Here is a 20,703-nt window from a genome sequence, read left to right on the forward strand (position 1 = left end):
AGTTAGGGTTTTAGGCTCTGATACCATGTAAGATTAGGGAAACCACACATTGTGGTGCCTTATATTGATCAATATATAGAGGTTACAAGGTAGAGTTCATATCGTACAATATATGGACACCTATATAAGGACTACACATATACAACTGTATATCTATACAAACAATACGGTTATATAGTCTAACAGTTTGAGATCGCCGCCCGGATTGGGGTTTTTTATGGGGTCGGTGGTGGGTCGGGCCTGTCAGACGAATGCACCTGGCGTGCCTGGACCGCCTTATATCTGCCGTATATTTAGGCTAGATATGAAGGGTGCCGGTCAGCCCAGACATTTGTCCGCGATTTAAGAAGTCCGGTTGGTCGATTTTTTTTACCGGACGGCCTGCCCAAACGTTTAAGACGGGTATGAGAGGTCTGGCTGTAGATACTCTTGCTACGGAGGAAAACCTGCTAACACTGCATCTAACATACTACTCGATCGCGCCCTCTAACTATTGTCGTTCGAGCATGTACCTAGTGGTTCTTGTTAACTATGCCGTCCTAGTATTATATCTTGAGTGTGGTTGCCGACCTGATAGGACCAATGGTGTAAAGGGGGATGACTGCATTTCCGTCAAAAAAAAAGGAGGATGACCGCATTTAGAAAGAGTCACGCAGGCACTGCGAACCATGCATGCATGCATGCGACCCACGTGGTGCATGTTGGCATTCACAACATTTCCATATGCGTACATCAGCACACTCGCTGACCCAAACACGACATATCAAATCCTTTTTTGCCCCCCAGAAATCTTCTCTGCAGGCCGCAGCTACAGTGAGCAACTTGTTGCTCGTCGAAAATGAAATCTTCTATTTTCTGTGAAACTATTGGATCGGTTGGACGCATGGTAACAGGAAGGGGTTTGAGACGTTTCCACGAATTTTATTTGTGCTACCAAACAGAGCAGCGTTCCAATTTGGCAAATTGTCCGTCCAGTTTTGTATACAGACGAACGGAGAAAATGACCGGCCATGCCTTTTTTTTTACCTAGAAATTGGGACTTTATTGCTTAATAGAGATTCGGTTACAATCTGCCACAAGGCTACTCATGAGGAAACCTGGACTTTCCTCTATCCAACACTCCGAACTACTAAGACTAGTAGCAAATTTAGCACAAATATCTGCTGGAATATTAGCATCCCTCATAACATGTCGAACCGAAAAGGAGGCGAAAAATGTAGATCTTTCCCTAATTTCATCGAAGATAGGTGCCACAATTAACCTTGAATTGTGACCCGAGGTCCAGAGGTTGACTACCCCCAAACAGTCTGTTTCCATCACCACATGTGAAAAGCCTTTGAGTTGAGCAAAAATGGTACCCTCTCGCAACGCAAGAGCCTCGGCGATGAAAGGATGAGAAACACCCGGAAAGGGTTTACTCCATGCCCCCATGAAGGAAAGATGAGATCTAGCGACACCTCCTCCACCCCCATTCTGGGCATCCATGTCAATGGCCCCATCGGTGTTTATTTTCACCCAACCCGGTTCAGGGGGCGCTAGTTTTGACCTACTAGTAAACGCCGACGGTCCTGTGGCATAGCCAATACTAACAGATCTTCTCCCGCCCGTTTGATGGACCGTCGAGGGTCAAAACCCTCCTGGTCATGAGTCCACCGGTTACGAGCAGTCCATATCACATGCATTACCATGATGATCTTGCACCTGTCAGCATCAGCAATTATCTTGTCCAAGACAATGTCTTTGGCCCAAGTGCTAGGATACAGCCGAGGCAGTTTGAGATCCAGTTCCTCGTGTGCCGCTGCCCAAAAGCTCCTTGCATGGGAACAATGCACTAGAGCGTGCATCAGATCTTCTTCCGAAGATTTACACAGATCGCACATAGCGATTGTCCTGATATGGCGATGCTGCAGTGTGGCGTAATCGGGAAGAATTCCCCGCACCACTCTCGACCAAAAAACCTGCACTTTTGGTAGTATTTTGAGCTTCCATAGAGTCGACCAAAGTTGTTTCTCTCACGATGATGTCTCCGATACCATCCCTTCCTCATGAGCGTTATGCTCGTTGCGCGTCACAAGAGAGCGATATGCTGTTTTAACAGAGTATTCGCCTGATCTTTCCAATGCCACACAAGTTGATCTTCTCCGCCACCAGCTCGCAAAGGAATGTTAAGAATGGCTGTAGCATCTGAGCGAGAAAATTTCGCCTAACAAGCTGTACATCCCATTGTCCCGAGGTGTGATCAATAAGATCAAATACAGATGCCAATGGATCATTGCCGAGACGTCCCATAGGCATGTGCGTAAGTGTTGAAGGGATCCATTGATCATTCCAGATGGAGATCGTAGCGCCACTTCCAACCTGTTTTATGAAGCCTGTGTCCAAAGCTTTTCGTCCAGCAATGATGGCTTTCCAAGTGGCTGAAGACGACTTTGGAGCTCCTGCTTACATAAATTCAGAATCTGGGAAATATTTCCCCTTCAGAACTCGAGAGCAAAGCGATTCCGGGTGTGTTATAAATCGCCATCCGTGCTTACACAGCAGGGCCAGATTGAAGTTGCCGAAATCCAGAAAACCCATGCCTCCTTTCTCTTTTGGTGTTGCAAGCTTATCTCAGGATATCCAATGTAAAGACCGCTTATCTATGGAACTGCTCCACCAATACTTTGCCATGCAGGACGTCAACTGTCCGCATACTTTCTTTGTTAGCAAAAAACAACTCATGCTGAAGGTTGGGATGGCTGGGACGACCGATTTTAGTAGTACTTCCCTACCTGCACACGCCATATTCTGTTCTGACCAACCTTGCATCTTCCCCCGACTCCTCTCAGCGAGGTCATGAAAAGTGCCACCTGTGATCTGTCCCACTACCGTCGGAAGCCCGAAATATTTTTCTGAGAAAGCTTCAACCTGAATGTTCAGGGTTTTCTTTATGGCCTCGCGAACGGGCTGCGAAGAGTTTGGACTGAAATATATTGAACTCTTCTCTCTATTCACAGCTTGTCCCGAACACTCTGCATATATCTGAAGCTCACACGTATGCCACGATCAACAAAATTGCCACCAAAATAATTCATCAAGGAGGTGAAGCCTTCGGCACAAGTTAGAAAAAGGAACCAAAGTACTGTGTTTCTGTTGCCGGCCCGCAACCAAAGTACTCTGGACCTTTGTTTTATCCAGATCCTCCTGTCGTAGGGCTTCCTGCAGTTGTGCTGCTACTGCTTTCTCTTCCTCATTCGCCCCCAACCTACTGAAGCTTTTCATAGTCGTTCTAGATTTTTCTGTAGTTTGCAAACTTTCTTAGCTAGATTTCCAAACTCGCGCTCCCCCACCCCCCCCCCCCCCCCCCCCCCAAGAGCCAAGATTTTCTTGGACGGACTGTAATGCTTGCATTACTCCGTTAAGACCATTCAGTCCAGATTCACTTTGCCACATGTTCTTCACTATTTCATCATAGTCAGCGTGGGTCTGCCAAACATTTTCATAACGAAACGAATGCTAACCCCGAGGCCAAGCGTTAGCTGATTCAGATTTCAATTCTGTAAGAACATAACGATGATTCGATTCAGTTGAACTAATATGTCTAACAGAAGAGTACTCAAACACGGAAAGAAAAGTTTGGTTTGCTAGAGCCCTATCCAACCTAGCTTTCATATTTGCATTCCCTTGCTACATATTATCCCAAGTAAAAGGCACTTCTCTCCATCCCAAATCTGAACAAAAATCCACCACTTCCCGAAAGGCCTGCATCTGCCAAGCTGGTCTAGCGTGTACACTGAAGTGCTCTTCGGCATACATTGTCTCATTGAAATCGCCCATGCATAGCCATCCATCATGTTGTACTGAAAAAGGAGTACGGAGAAAATCCCAGCTGTGATATCTATTCTCAACTCTAGGTTCTCCATAGAAGCCCGTGAACCGCCAAGGGGTTTGATCATGATCTTTCCTCCTGACTGCCACATCAATGTGCACTCGGCTGTAGTTCTTTAGCTCAACAATAACCTCATGATTCCAGAACAAGCCAATGCCACCACTCAATCCTTCACTGTCAACAGCGAAACATCCACTAAAACCCAAAAGTTTCTGAAGATTTTCCACACGTTTGCCCCTAATCTTTGTTTCCATAACAAAAACAAGGGTGGGACCTTCTTGCTTCCCTATTTTGCGAAGCTCTCAAACTGTCGCTGGTTCCCAAGCCCGCGACAGTTCCAACTCATACAATTCATTGAGATGGGCAGGGCTGCTCCGCAGCCGCTGCCGAAGATCCCGAATTTTCAGGAGTAGCGCGTTTTTTCTTGCCACCACGATCATCCAATAAACCCTCATTTCCATCACTATCAGCACTTGCGGCGGACCCCTCTGGTATTGCCATTCCTTTCTCGGTATCCACTACCTGTTCAGAGTCGGTCAACAGAAGTTGTTGCTGCTCTTTCCTATACACCTGCTTCAGTGTCTCAGTCCCTCCTTTGCATTTATTTCTATTCTGGTTCCTCTTTACTGGGGAGTTCACCTCTTCATCAGCTTTCCCTGCATTGCTCGAGTTTCTTGTTTCTTGCTTATTGCCTGTTGAAGAGTTCTACTCTTTGTTCGAGTTCCCACTCGATGCTGCTCGCCTATATTCATCCGCTGCACGGAGCCCTTTCCCAAAAGGCAGATCGCCATTGGCGTCTTTGGTCCCCGGGGTCGGGCAGAACAAATCTGAGTGACCCAACCTGCCAACGAGAAGCAAAAGTGAGGGATATTTTCATATTCTATGTCATACACATCTGTGCTTTCATGTTTGGCTGAATCAACCAGAATCCAATGCCTTAAGGGTTTAGTCACATTGAGGGTGACCCTAACCTTGAGGAATCCATTGGCATGATCAAATTGCACTGAAGTGGCCCCCTTGTCAATCTGATGTGCTATGGCTTTGACCCTAACTCCATGCCGCTTCCCAAACCCCGACATTTGAAACGGAATGGGACCATACATGATCTGGCCGGACCATACGTGATCCCTTTTCTTGCTACGAAATGGGATGAAGTTTACTTTCCTTGTGCTCTATGCGTCAGTACCAGACCTTGACAGAGGAGAAAGGTGGGCCTGGACCCTGGTCGGTGTTCGCAGTTACTTCTTAATAACACGCTTAACGAGTTTAGTTTATTTGATCTGAGACTGCCATTGGCATATACACACTAACTGCCATGCAGGATAATGGTTTATGGGTTCTCGACGTCGTATAATTTCTCCCAAAAGCTATACAGACGTCACAGTTGAGCGGCACACGCCCGGGTGAGCGGCATGCCTGGCGGACTATACAGAGCTAGGCTTGGTCCCGGCAGACCACGCAACGTTCAGGAGCGCTTAGGGCGATTGGTCCATGACCCCTTCGCGCTTAAATTTAGACCGGCGTGTTGACCTCTCTGGAGAGCCCATGTAGGACTACGACATGTCGATTATCTGAGGCCGGGCATTACCCAAAAAAGTGTGTTCGGATAGAGGTAATCGAGCATATCAGGTAATGTGGTGCACCCCTGCAGGGAAGTAATTTATTCGAATAGATGTGTCCACGGTAATATGACGACTTGGAGTTGTATCCCGACCTCTTACAGATGCCCCCGGTGATTGTTTTCTCTCAAGGAGACGGGGAGAGAATCTCTGGCTGGATTATTGCTATACGATGATTCCATTTAAGCTCCTCTCTTCCACTGCTGCGAGATGATGGCTACAAGAAGATGTAGTCTTTGATAGGATGAGTTTCTCTCTCTTATTCTGGCATTTCTACAGTTTAGTCCATAAATAATACCCATTCCTTTGATACCGATGCATATCTAGTGTAGATCTGACGTAATTCTTCCAAATACTTTGAATGAGTATTCACGGTTGCTTTGCTCCCTTTTTCATTCGACCCGGTTGCTGCGACAACTGGTAGCACCGCGGATGCAGGTTACCGCGATGTTGGTTACTACGTGGAGATAGATAACCGGAAGTAGTCCGGAGGTCGTCCCAGGCAGGAGGCCTCACCTTTCGATCTAGTGTCGTTGTTTTCCTCAGCCTTCTTAAGGTAAAACTTGTCTAACTATGTTTGTACTCAGATATTATTTGCTTTGATGACTGATGTATTATGGGTCCTGGTTGCCCTGATTTGTAATATAAAGGTTTATGTTTAAATTTATGTCATAAAGTCGTATTGTGATATTGACATAAGTCACCGATCATGATCGTACATGATGCATATATGATTAGTGCACAATTATAAACGAAGGCGTCACATACTGCATTTAAAAAGGGCCAGACAACCATTGGGAAACATGCATGCATGCGCCCCAATTGATGCATTCAGAGCATTTCCATATGCGTACATCAGCGACTTGCTCACCAACCACCGACAATCCCTTTTGGAGGCCGAGGTCCAATGAGGCCAGGTTTTGAAATTTTGAAAAATCATCAGAATTTATATTTTTAAATTTTAAAAAATTCTTAAAAATATAGATATATGTGGAGGCATAATGCACAAGCGTGTAAATTTTCAGGACGAAATACGTTGAACCGAGGGCTGTGCAGAATAAACAAATCTAAGACTTTTTAACATATGATACTATTCATCCTCTCAGACCATGAATTTGTCTTTTTTATATAGATCACATTTAATGTTTTCATCCTGAAATTTTACACACATGCGCATAACATTCTTATTTACTTGTACACATTTTTTCAGATTTATTGAAAAATGAAATGTGTGAATTTTGAATTTTTTTTAAAAATGGCCTCCATTGAGGGAGAGCCAAAATGCCTCACTCACCAACCAGGCCATATTAAAGCCAGTTTACCCCTAGAAATCTTCTGCAGGCGACAGCTACAGTGGAGAAACTAATTGCTCCGAAAATGAAAGCTTGTGTTTCCATGAAATTATATTTGACGCGTGGGCACGTCTGAACGAGAAACCTCGTGGATAACGGGGGATTTGAAACGTTTCCCGAATTTTGCCTGTGCTTCCAGAATCTATTAACATGTATGGGTCTGAACAAAAAACACTCACTGTACGTAGGAGGATCGGTTCTCAAAGATGTTACGCGATCGATGATGACAAATGGCATGGATCCAACAAAATAGCGTTCCAATTTGGCAAATCGTCCATCCAGTTTTGTTTTGTTTACATTGAAACAAAGGGAGAAAATGACCGGCGGCCGTGCCGCTTCCCACCAAACCCCAACTTTTTGAGAGCGAGCGTCCCTATCTTTCCCACACGGTCCGGCCTGATCATACATGATCCCTTCTCGTGTAACGGAATGGGACGACGCCGGCGAAGTTTACTTCCGTTGTGTTGTCTGCGTCAGTACTGTATAAGCCGTCGCAAGTTGACACGAAGGCTTGAAATGTTCCAACCTAACTCACGCGGTCGTGTCAGACGGCCATGACCCATGACATTCTCTCTTCTTCTCCACTATATATATACCCCACCAGCTCTGTCCCCGGTTCAACACACACAAGAGGAACTGGCCGACACCCGACCCACCACCAACGCACGCCGGGCACACCGAGACCAGGAGAGAGACAACATGCGTCCATCACGGGGTCTTCGCCTCGCCGTGCTTCTCCTCCTCTTCTCGGCCTCCGTCCTCCTCCCGGCAGCCAGAGCCCAGGAGGAGACCGAGGAGGAGGAGGAGTTCAGCTACTTGCTGGACGCAGAGAACGGGCCGGTGCACTGGGGCGACATCAAGGAGGAGTGGTCCGCATGCGGCAAGGGCAACATGCAGTCGCCCATCGACCTCGCCAGCCCACGCGTCTCCCTCGTGCGCGGCCTCGGCTACCTCAACCACTCCTACGTCCCAGCAAACGCCACCATCGTCAACCGCGGCCATGACATCATGGTCAAGTTCGAGGGCGACGCCGGGAGCGTCTCCATCGCCGGCACGCCCTACTTCCTCCGGCAGCTGCACTGGCACTCCCCCACCGAGCACAGCATAAATGGCCGCAGATACGACATGGAGCTTCACATGTTCCACGAGAGCGCCCAGGGCAAGGCCGCCGTCATCGGCGTTTTCTATGAGGTCGGCGCCCACGACGCCTTCCTGCACAAGGTGCCTCTCTTTTCTTTCTTGCATCCTGTCTTTAGTTAACCAACCAACGAAGCAGGCTTAGTTAAGCTTGATGATTAACTAAAGCCAACATGGCAACATGGTATGCAGAGGACGGGTGTAATACTTAAACCTTGTAAGTAATAAAACGTGTAATACTTAAACCTTGTAAGGAATAAAACGCTCCATTTCGGAAAAAACACGGCAACATGGGACTTATGCATTAATTAACGGCAACATGCAAAGCTGCATGATACAACTAACGGCATCATCAACCTGCATGATGCAAGTAATAATTTGCACGCCATGCATGGGGCTAACTCTCATCTTGTACGAACGCAGCTGGAGCCTTATCTGGAGATGATAGCGGATCGCAAGGACAGGGAGGAGAAGATGGGCATGATGGATCCCAGGGACGCTAGAGGCAAGGCCAGCGTGTACTACCGCTATCTGGGCTCCCTCACCACCCCACCCTGCACAGAAGGGGTCATCTGGACCATCATCAAGAGGGTACGTTCCGTTTAATCCATTCACCGTCATGCATCACCTTGCATCAAACACACTACTCCCTCTGTTCCATAATATAAGACGTTTTTAACGTAACGGAGGGACTACCAAGTAACAACTATCAGTAAAATATTGCATTTCTAGACCATCACATGACGCACAACTTGCAACTTTCAAATAAAAGAATTTTGTGAAACTTAGCAGTTGGCAGGGAGCTGCCAGTTCGATCTATGTACAGATCCTTTAATTTGTTAGCACAAGGAATCTTCCCATCGTCTTTCCTTCACTTTTGATTGATGGGAATTTAGATGTGTGCACAAGTCGTATTATACGCCATGCATTGAATGGTTGGTGAATAATGATGGAATTGTTATATATATATTTTATGTTACTGAAATTTTTTCTTTTTCTCTATCTGGTTGAATTTGCAGGTCCGCACTGTGTCGAGGCACCAGCTGGAGCTTCTCCGGGAGGCTGTTCACGACGTAGGTTTTCTTTTTCCACTCCCATTTCTCTAATCGTTTTCAAGAAAGTTAAGTCTTCTATTCTCTTGGTGCATTCAACTCTTGTCCTACGCATAGCTTTGGTCTTATATGACTTTGCTATTTGACGGCGTGTTTTTAGTGTGCGTGTGTTAGTGTTGGTTGTGTGCATTCTATCTATGCAGAGGCCAGGTGTGCTCGTTATGTTTCTATTCTTTTGATGCTTCATTTTGGCTCAAATAAAATCACCCTTTGTTGAAAAATTCACCTCTTGTCCTTCAGCACTTTCCAGAATTTTTTTGGACTGATTTCCCTTCAACCCTACATGCAGGACATGGAGAAGAATGCGAGGCCGCGTCAGGAGGTGAACAGCAGATATATCAGCATGTTCCGTCCTTTTGAGCAGAATAGACATTGATTACTAATGTTGATCCTCTGCCTAATTTGATTGGTGCTTCAGCTATTTTTTGTGTACATGGTTATATGGTTTTTGTACGTAGGTCTTTCCATCCACTTTGATGCCTTGTATATGGTTACGGAATAATAAAGGAACACGACCAGTTCATGTCCATGCATATCTTGATGTTGCAATCCTGGGATCTACCAGATCATCGACATGATTATTGCCACTGCCATTTGAAATGAAAAAATTAGCAAGGCCTTGATTATGGTTGAGTAGTACCTGCGAATGAAATAAGGTCATCCATGGCTAATTCTTGTGTCACCCATATTCGTCGTAGCCAAAATAGCCGTGAGTCACTTTATGGCTAATTTTGGCAGCACACAACTTAGTGTTGTTTAGCTTTGGCTTCAGTCCAAAGAACGTCTAGACTTTTTTTTTGACAAACCTCTCCCACTTTATACTCATGATTGTAATCCCTAAATTTTGAGTAACACGGATTATTTCGCAAAAAAAGGCCATCCATCTGGTGGTGTCCCATTGAAGAATCATGCAAGGAATAGTCGACGCCTGAGAGGATTATCCTGTTGCAACCGTTGCTACAGCTCAAGAAACGCTAAGTTTGAATATTACCAACATGATATTGATTCCTGTATCTTTGGCTATTTGTTTTTGTAATGATCAGGTACTCAAGTTGACTATGGATCTTAATATAAACGGAGTACTCAACAGGTGAAGGGTGTCCACCTCACCTGTTGCTATCCCTGGTACGATGATGACCAGAGATAAGACTTGTGTGCCATGTGCCATTGACGCCGGCATGAATTAATTCAACTTTCTCAACAGTTCAATCTCGTAGAAAAGAAAACATAAGAGGTGAGCATCCAATGCAATTACTGACTGCCCTTTTCAAATCAGCAGTTGCTAATTTTGGGTTTTAAATGAACACTAGACAAACACATGGTCCAGAACTTTCTCATTCCGGGGGTTGGTGACTGACAGATTGAAAGACCTGCCTAGCTAGGGTAATCAGTTATGCAGAATGACTTTTAGTGAGACAATTGTGCGTATTATTCGTCTATGGGCGTTTATATATGGTTGAAAAGTACAAAAATGTTACTCCCTCCGTCACAATTTACACGGTGTGCTTCAACAATCTCTGGGCCAAGGTGATTAGCGATTGGACAGAGAAATAGTATCGGTGATTATATCATGGCGCCTCATTACTGCAGAAATTAATGTGTACACACATGCATGGAGTGCTTCCACCTCGCATACACACATGCATGCAGTTATTCCATCCCGCGTACACACCTTCATGAAGTGAAAATTGTGGGCTTGATTGCGGTTACCACGCACAAATTAAATGAGCATTAAACAAAATGCGCCTAAAATCCTTTCGGTGGTGGAAATGCATGAGAATTCAAGCGCGCCGTGTAAACTGTGACGGAGGGAATAGGTCAAACCAAATGCATTCCCGGAAAAGTGTGTTAAAATGAGTGTGAACGTGTGAACCGCAGGACCGAAAAACTGCCTCCCACGCGGCTCTAGCAGCCACACCGGAGTGTCCAGATCTTGCCACTGGGCAACCTCCCCTGTCTCGTCACCTCCCCTTGCGACGGCTGGAAGGCGTCGCTGGGCAAAACCCAGTCTGCGACAATGGCGGCGTGGCTGTTTTCCGTGGCGTGGTGGCATTGTATATGGAGGGGTTGCGAGCTATGACACAGGGGCTTCCGCCTTGGCATGGTGAGGCTGGCTCTCTCTGAGGCAGACATGCTGGCATCGTTGGCTGCTGCTGGCGGAGGTATGGAGGCGCAGAGGTGTGTGTGGCTTCGGCCCATGTGATGGGCAGGGGGCACTCTTGGCGGCTGATTTATGTGGCCATTGCCGCCAGATCCAATGCACAGCTGCCCCCCATGCACTAACTACACCACCGCCGGAGGTAGCCGATGGGCTGGTTTCGTCTCGGCTAGGTCTGCCGTAGTGCGCGAGTGATGTCCAAGATTTTGGTTACCAAATGGGGCATTTTTACCGAGGGTGACGGATAAATGCGGTTACCACGGTTACCACGAAATACCGAGTAAATTTCGAACGAAATTTTTTGAATTCAAAAATTTAATCACCAAAACTAAAAAATTTGAAATTTTGACAGTATCACCGCTATATTTATGGCATGTAAACAGTTTATAGCAATAGTAACTGGCCTTAAGTGACCCACAACACATATAACAATACAATGACCAATATAGATGTACAATACTCATAAACCATCAGAATAGCAGTCCAAGTGTCCAACAATATAGTTTCAGACTTTAGAGACTAAACTTAAGATTAGACACAGGAAGACACACATAGCAGTCCAACAACAAAAGAAGTGCAGCCAGTCCATATTACAGTCCCATAACAAAAGATCGTCGATTCGTTAATTACATACTACAAAGCATTGAGCAACAAACCAAATTGTCATTCAATTCCTTCTAGACTTGCAAGTCTCCTTCCTCGAATCTCAAAACGAATCAAGCTGCAAGTGAGCAAATTAAATGTCATGTTGTTAGCAAACAAATTTGTTTATATTATCATGTCTTCGAATTTGTTGACAATATATAATAAATAGATGGATGGCATGAGATAGCAGCAAGCAAATAAAATTTTGGGTGTTAGCAAGCAAATATGGATGTATGTCATGATATGGAAGCAAATAGATAATTTTTCGGGTGGCAGCAAGCAAACAGACAAGGTTAGCACTTCATTATTACCTTCCTCTTCCTCCTTTTCCTTGTAGACTTCCGCAAAGGTTCATTGCTTTCACGAGGCAGCACGTCATTGTTACCTACAAAAATTACAAGTTAGCACTTGAACAACATAAATTCATACAATGTTAATATAAACTAAAGGGCTTTGACCTTCATCATCCTCTCCATCATCTACATCCTCTTCCTCCTCTTCCTCCTCTTCCTCCTCACTTGGAGGCATCCCACTTCCTCTAGATATCTTTTGTCCCACCACCTCCAAGACAACCGGACAATCACCATCACCATCACTATCACCATCATATTTATCCTCATCTTGAATGGAATCGCTTGTTGAGTTGCCCAACCAATCCATGATTTCGTTATTACAATCATAGAGAGTGGTATTCATCAACAACGCACAAGTATCAACCTCTTTCTCTTTTGGCTCACCAAGAATTAGTCGGATTCGCAGCCCAAGGTTGTAGTGGCAAAAAACCATCTTGTGCAACTTTTCAAAACCAAGACGGTTCCTCACTAGTGTATGCACTAAAGCGTATGTGCTCCAATTCCGCTCACAGCCACTTGAAGAGGTGCATTGAGAGACAATACGAATAGCATACTTTTGAAGCACCGGTGTGGTTCCTCCAAATGTTATCCACCACTCAGTTGGGGACACCTTTTCAGCTGCATTACGAGGGTACATGCCTTCGAAAGCCCCTCTTGTATTGACATAAGAGTGAACTTCAGGAATCATAGCAATGAACTCTGAAGGACTAGCCAACTTCTTAAGTGCTGCATTGAGTGCATTCACGTGTGATAGACTTTTTCAAAAGTTATACTTGTAGTGACTTGCCGGGTCTAGAACACCGGCTATAGAATGGAATGATAGCATGGCAGCAAGAATTAGTTTGCAACGACCATTAAAGGATAGCAACAATAAGAATAATTAGCATTTTACCAACAATAACAATTCTATGGCAGCAAGAATTATTACCTGCAACCATCAATGTGTTTTTGTATAAATGGTCAACCCTTTTGTCGACCACCTTTAGGTACTTGTTTTGGTCTAGAGAATCATGACAAAACAAAGAACTCAACTGATGCCTAGAATGCATCATCTTTGTCATAAAGCCAGAAAGTGACCCAAGCTTCTGTGAATCAGCATATCTAAGTATGCTATATATTGGGCCAATTAAATCTAGCACCCACTTCACGCTATTCCACCAGGTCCTACTTATCAAACAATCATATGTGTAGTCATAATCAACCTCGGAACTCCATGAGCTATTTTTCCACTCTGGAGATGTCATCCACACTTGGAATTTCTCTTGCTTATCCCAAAAGCTTTCTAGGAACATAAAGTTAGTTCCAAACCTTGTGGCATTCGGGCGCACCAACTCTCCACCTATGTGCTTCTGCATTTCAGCATGCAAAGTTGAATGATTGTACATGAATCTACAAATTCTCTTACAACTACTAACCACTTCATTAATCTCAGGAAAGCATCCCATCTCCTTCAACATGAGGTTAATGGTGTGAGCCGCACATGGCTGCCATGTGATGTGTGGGAAATCTGCAACAAGGTCAAGACATGCTTTCTTGAAGTTAGAGTCATTGTCGGTCACAAGTTGGACAACATGTTGCTGCCCTATCTCTTCGATCACTTCTTTGATGTGCTCAAACACAAACTGTGAATTTTGCATGTGTCCGGTGGCATTAACAGATTTGTGGAAATACATACGCCCATTGGAGAACACCATAAAGTTTATGATGCTCATCCGTGAAGGGCCAGTCCACGAATCTGACATGATAGTAACACCATATGTGGGCCAATCATCTTTGAACTTGGCCACATACTGCTGCAACTCTTCATAATTGCTATTTAAATAAACTCCATCAATATCTATCCCTTTAGGGGCAGGCACCCCTTTGCCAAGGTCTTGAGTCAATTTTATTGCTCCTACGAAGTACGGACAATTGGCTTTGTGCCCAGGGATGTCATTAGCGTGAAACCATTTTGCCCAAGCCTTCCCAATCCTGGATTCATATTCCACCTTGCTAATACACGCCTCCATTGTCTGCTGTGGCCTAGTCTTGCTATATGCCAAGTCAACGTCAAAAAAGTCTTTGACACCACTTGAGCTGCTCCCTACACTTCCTTTAACAGCACTGGTTCTCCCATGATCTTCACGTAACAAATTTCGTAGGGTCTGCTGGAGTACCTCATCATCTTCATCTTCACAATCGATATGTATTGCTGCACCTTGATTGTTCATATGATTGACCTCAGCTACCACTCTTTTCTTTCCTTCTTTGGAAGTCCTTCTCCGGGCCTCTCCCTCTGGAATGGCTTTCCGAAAAATGGCAACTACCTGATGAGGTGCATTCATGCAAGAGAAGACATGAGGGCCCAGTCCAGCTATATGCTGCTTGAATCGGGTTGAACCCCCACCATGTCTAACTAAACCACAATATCCACACTCCCATGCTTGTCCTTCCAATGATTTCCCATGACACCATATGTTTGTTATATCATTTGCATTACCTGAAATAAAAATACAGAAGCATATGTAATTATGTTGCATTTAATTTGGATAACATTTGACTACGACGACTTCTATAAAAAAAGTATACCTACGATGGCGACTTCTACGGCTGCGTGCGATCAATGTGTAAATTTGCATTGCCTTGCTGGAATGGCCACACTAATTGCTGATTAAGCTTCTGAAATTACACAGCTTAGTTGCATCTCTTGGATCTGTTTAAGCTTTCAGTTAACTAGGCCAAGTGAAGTGTGTAACCTGCTGCACATTACTGTTGGAAATATGCCCTAGAGGCAATAATAAATGGTTATTATTATATTTCTTTGTTCGTGATAATTGTCTATTGTTCATGCTATAATTGTGTTATCCGGAAATCGTAATACATGTGTGAATGCATAGACCACAAAGTGTCCCTAGTAAGCCTCTAGTTGACTAGCTCGTTGATCAACAGATAGTCATGGTTTCCTGACTATGGACATTGGATGTCATTGATAACGGCATCACATCATTAGGAGAATGATGTGATGGACAAGACCCAATCCTAAGCATAGCATGAAAGATCGTGTAGTTTCGTTTGCTAGAGCTTTTCCAATGTCAAGTATCTTTTCCTTAGACCATGAGATCGTGCAACTCCCGGATACCGTAGGAGTGCTTTGGGTGTGCCAAACGTCACAACGTAACTGGGTGACTATAAAGGTGCACTGCGGGTATCTCCGAATGTGTCTGTTGGGTTGGCACGGATCGAGACTGGGATTTGTCACTCCGTGTGACGGAGAGGTATCTCTGGGCCCACTCGGTAATGCATCATCATAATGAGCTCAATGTGACTAAGGCGTTAGTCACGGGATCATGCATTGCGGTACGAGTAAAGAGACTTGCCGGTAACGAGATTGAACAAGGTATTGGGATACCGACGATCGAATCTCGGGCAAGTAACATACCGATTGACAAAGGGAATTGCATACGGATTGATTGAATCCTCGACACCGTGGTTCATCCGATGAGATCATCGTGGAACATGTGGGAGCCAACATGGGTATCCAGATCCCGCTATTGGTTATTGACCAGATAGGCGTCTCGGTCATGTCTGCATGTCTCCCGAACCCGTAGGGTCTACACACTTAAGGTTCGGTGACGCTAGGGTTGTAGAGATATATGTATGCGGAAACCCGAAAGTTGTTCGGACTCCCGGATGAGATCCCGGACATCACGAGAGGTTCTGGAATGGTCCGGAGGTGAAGAATTATATATAGGAAGTCCAGTTTCGGCCACCGGGAAAGTTTCGGGGGTTACCGGTATTGTACCGGGACCACCGGAAGGGTCCCGGGGGTCCACCGGGTGGGGCCACCTATCCCGGAGGGCCCCGTGGGCTGAAAGTGGAAGGGAACCAGCCCTTAGTGGGCTGGGGCGCCCCCCTTGGGCCTCCCCCCATGCGCCTAGGGTTGGGAACCCTAGGGGGGAGTTCCCCCTTGCCTTGGGGGGCAAGGCAACCCCTTCCCCCCTTGTGGCCGCCGCCCCCCCTTGAGATCTCATCTCTTGGGGCCGGCGCCCCCCCAGGGGGCCTATATAAAGGGGGGGGAGGGAGGGAAGCACACAACAGCCTTGGGCGCCTCCCTCCTCCCCTGCAACACCTCTCTCTCTCGCGCAGAATCTCGGCGAAGCCCTGCCTGAGAACCGCTACATCCACCACCACACCGTCGTGCTGTTGGATCTCCATCAACCTCTCCTTCCCCTTGCTGGATCAAGAAGGAGGAGATGTCGCTGCACCGTACGTGTGTTGAACGCGGAGGTGCCGTCCGTTCGGCACTCGGTCATCGGTGATTTGGATCACGGCGAGTACGACTCCGTCATCCACGTTCATTGGAACGCTTCCGCTCGCGATCTACAAGGGTATGTAGATGCACTCCCTTCCTCTCGTTGCTAGTATACTCCATAGATGCATCTTGGTGAACGTAGGAAAATTTTAAAATTATGCTACGATTCCCAACAGTGGCATGATGAGCCAGGTTTATGCGTAGTTACTATGCATGAGTAGAACACAAAGAAGTTGTGGGCATTGAGTTTGCCAATTCTTCTTGCCGCTACTAGTCGTTTCTTGTTTCGGCGGCATTGTAGGATGAAGCGGCCCGGACCGACCTTACACGTACGCTTACGTGAGACAGGTTCCACCGACTGACATGCACTAGTTGCATAAGGTGGCTAGCGGGTGTCTGTCTCTCCTACTTTAGTCGGAACGGATTCGATGAAAAGGGTCCTTATGAAGGGTAAATAGAAATTGCCAAATCACGTTGTGGTCATACGTAGGTAAGAAAACGTTCTTGCTAGAAACCTACAAACCACGTAAAAACTTGCAACAACAATTAGAGGACGTCTAACTTGTTTTTGCAGCAAGTGCTATGTGATATGATATGGCCAGAAGATGTGATGAATGATATATGTGATGTATGAGATTGATCATATTCTTGTAATAGGAATCACGACTTGCATGTCGATGAGTCTGACAACCGGCAGGAGCCATAGGAGTTGTCTTTATTATTTTGCATGACCTGCGTGTCATTGAATAACGCCATGTAATTTACTTTACTTTGTTGCTAAACGCGTTAGCCATAAAAGTAGAAGTAATCGTTGGCGTGACGACTTCATGAAGACACAATGATGGAGATCATGATGATGGAGATCATGGTGTCATGCCGGTGACAAAGATGATCATGGTGCCCCGAAGATGGAGATCAAAGGAGCATGATGATATTGGCCATATCATGTCACTATTTGATTGCATGTGATGTTTATCATGTTTTTGCATCTTATTTGCTTAGAACGACGGTAGCAAGTAGGATGATCCCTTATAATAATTTCAAGAAAGTGTTCACCCTAACTGTGCACCGTTGCGAAGGTTCGTTGTTTCGAAGCACCACGTGATGATCGGGTGTGATAGATTCTAACGTTTGAATACAACGGGTGTTTACGAGCCTAGCATGTACAGACATGGCCTCGGAACACACACAATACACTTAGGTTGACTTGACGAGCCTAGCATGTACAGACATGGCCTCGGAACACGGAGGACCGAAAGGTCGAGCATGAGTCGTATAGAAGATACGATCAACATGGAGATGTTCACCGATCTTGACTAGTCCGTCTCACGTGATGATCGGACACGGCCTAGTTGACTCGGATCATGTTTCACTTAGATGACTAGAGGGATGTCTATCTGAGTGGGAGTTCATTAAATAATTTGATTATATGAACTTAATTATCATGAACTTAGTCTAAAATCTTTACACTATGTCTTATAGATCAAATGGCCAACGTTGTCCTCAATTTCAACGCGTTCCTAGAGAAAACCAAGCTGAAAGATGATGGCAGCAACTATACGGACTGGGTCCGGAACCTGAGGATCATCCTCATAGCAGCCAAGAAAGATTATGTCCTAGAAGCACCGCTAGGTGAAGCACCAATCCCAGAGAACCAAGACGTTATGAACGCTTGGCAGCAGCGTGCTGATGATTACTCCCTCGTTCAGTGCGGCATGCTTTACAGCTTAGAACCGGGTCTCCAAAAGCGTTTTGAGAAACATGGAGCATATGAGATGTTCGAGGAGCTGAAAATGGTTTTCCAAGCTCATGCCCGGGTCGAGAGATATGAAGTCTCCGACAAGTTCTTCAGCTGTAAAATGGAGGAGAATAGTTCTGTTAGTGAGCACATACTCAGAATGTCTGGGTTGCACAACCGCTTGTCTCAGCTGGGAGTTAATCTCCCGGATGATGCGGTCATTGACAGAATCCTCCAGTCGCTTCCACCAAGCTTCAAGAGCTTTGTGATGAACTTCAATATGCAGGGGATGGAAAAGACCATTCCCGAGGTATATTCAATGCTGAAATCAGCGGAGGTGGAGATCAGAAAAGAACATCAAGTGTTGATGGTGAATAAAACCACTAAGTTCAAGAAGGGCAAGGGTAAGAAGAACTTCAAGAAGGACGGCAAGGGAGTTGCCGCGCCCGGTAAACCTGTTACTGGGAAGAAGTCAAAGAATGGACCCAAGCCCGAGACTGAGTGCTTTTATTGCAAGGGAAGTGGTCACTGGAAGCGGAACTGCCCCAAATATTTAGCGGACAAGAAGAAGGCCGGCAACACCCAAGGTATATGTGATATACAAGTAATTGATGTGTACCTTACCAGTACTCGTAGTAGCTCCTGGGTATTTGATACCGGTGCGGTTGCTCATATTTGTAACTCAAAACAGGAACTACGGAATTGACGGAGACTGGCAAAGGACGAGGTGACGATGCGCGTCGGGAATGGTTCCAAGGTCGATGTGATCGCCGTCGGCACGCTACCTCTGCATCTACCCACGGGATTAGTTTTAAACCTCAATAATTGTTATTTAGTGCCAGCTTTGAGCATGAACATTGTATCTGGATCTCGTTTAATTCGAGATGGCTACTCATTTAAATCCGAGAATAATGGTTGTTCTATTTATTTGAGAGATATGTTTTATGGTCATGCCCCGCTGGTCAATGGTTTATTTTTGATGAATCTCGAACGTGATGTTACACATGTTCATAGTGTGAATACCAAAAGATGTAAAGTTGATAACGATAGTCCCACATACTTGTGGCACTGCCGCCTTGGTCACATTGGTGTCAAGCGCATGAAGAAGCTCCATGCAGATGGACTTTTGGAGTGTCTTGATTACGAATCATTTGACACGTGCGAACCATGCCTTATGGGTAAGATGACCAAGATTGCGTTCTCCGGAACAATGGAGCGAGCAACCAACTTATTGGAAATCATACATACCGATGTGTGCGGTCCAATGAGTGTTGAGGCTCGCGGAGGATATCGTTATGTTCTCACTCTCACTGATGATTTAAGTAGATATGGGTATGTCTACCTAATGAAACACAAGTCTGAAACCTTTGAAAAGTTCAAGGAATTTCAGAGTGAAGTCGAGAATCAACGTGACAGGAAAATAAAATTCTTACGATCAGATCGTGGTGGAGAATATTGAAGTCACGAATTTGGTACACTCTTAAGGAAATGTGGAATAGTTTCACAACTCACGCCGCCTGGAACACCTCAGAGAAATGGTGTGTCCGAACGTCGTAATCGCACTCTATTGGATATGGTGCGATCTATGATGTCTCTTACCGATTTACCGCTCTCATTTTGGGGTTATGCTTTAGAGACTGCCGCATTCACTTTAAATAGGGCACCGTCTAAATCCGTTGAGACGACACCGTATGAATTATGGTTTGGGAAGAAACCTAAGCTGTCGTTTCTAAAAGTTTGGGGATGCGATGCTTATGTCAAGAAACTTCAACCTGAAAAGCTCGAACCCAAATCGGAAAAATGCGTCTTCATAGGATACCCTAAGGAAACTATTGGGTATACTTTCTACCTCAGATCCGAAGGCAAGATCTTCGTTTCCAAGAACGGGTCCTTTCTAGAGAAGGAGTTTCTCTCGAAAGAATTGAGTGGGAGGAAAGTGGAACTTGATGAGGTGATAGTCACCCCTTCCGAACCGAAAAGTAGCGCAGCGTGGGAAAATGTTCCTGTGGTGCCTACACCGACTGGGGAGGAAGTTAATGATGATGATCATGAAACTTCAGATCAAGTTACTGAACTTCGTAGGTCCACAAGGACACGTTCCGCACCAGAGTGGTACGGCAACCCTGTCCTGGAAATCATGTTGTTAGACAACGGTGAACCTTCAAACTATGAAGAAGCGATGGCGGGCCCGGATTCCGACAAATGGCTAGAAGCCATGAAATCCGAGATAGAATCCATGTATGAAAACAAAGTATGGACTTTGACAGACTTGCCCGATGAGCGGCGAGCCATAGAAAACAAATGGATCTTTAAGAAGAAGACGGACGCAGATGGTAATGTGACCATCTACAAAGCTCGACTTGTCGCTAAGGGTTATCGACAAGTTCAAGGGGTTGACTACGATGAGACTTTCTCACCCGTAGCGAAGCT

The 20,703-nt window shown here is 45.5% G+C and overlaps 1 protein-coding gene and 1 long non-coding RNA gene across 2 annotated transcripts; one reads left to right on the plus strand and one right to left on the minus strand.

Moving 5' to 3' along the window:
• The first annotated feature begins 7,371 nt into the window (after window positions 1-7,371).
• Window positions 7,372-9,944, plus strand: LOC109755859 (alpha carbonic anhydrase 7-like). Its single transcript, XM_020314741.4, has 4 exons — window positions 7,372-8,060; window positions 8,400-8,567; window positions 8,996-9,049; window positions 9,378-9,944. Exons 1-4 carry the CDS (start codon window positions 7,401-7,403, stop codon window positions 9,462-9,464), a joined length of 969 nt encoding a protein of 322 aa, XP_020170330.2. The 5' UTR covers window positions 7,372-7,400; the 3' UTR covers window positions 9,465-9,944.
• A 1,728-nt stretch (window positions 9,945-11,672) lies between these two features.
• LOC120969445 (uncharacterized) lies at window positions 11,673-12,307 on the minus strand. Its single transcript, XR_005763677.3, has 2 exons — window positions 12,203-12,307; window positions 11,673-11,967 (listed from the first exon to the last, which is right to left on the minus strand). It is a non-coding gene; the product is annotated as an uncharacterized lncRNA (long non-coding RNA).
• Between the last annotated feature and the right edge of the window lie 8,396 nt (window positions 12,308-20,703).

Source organism: Aegilops tauschii, chromosome 7, assembly GCF_002575655.3.
Source record: "Aegilops tauschii subsp. strangulata cultivar AL8/78 chromosome 7, Aet v6.0, whole genome shotgun sequence".
Classification (NCBI taxonomy): Eukaryota; Viridiplantae; Streptophyta; class Magnoliopsida; order Poales; family Poaceae; genus Aegilops; species Aegilops tauschii.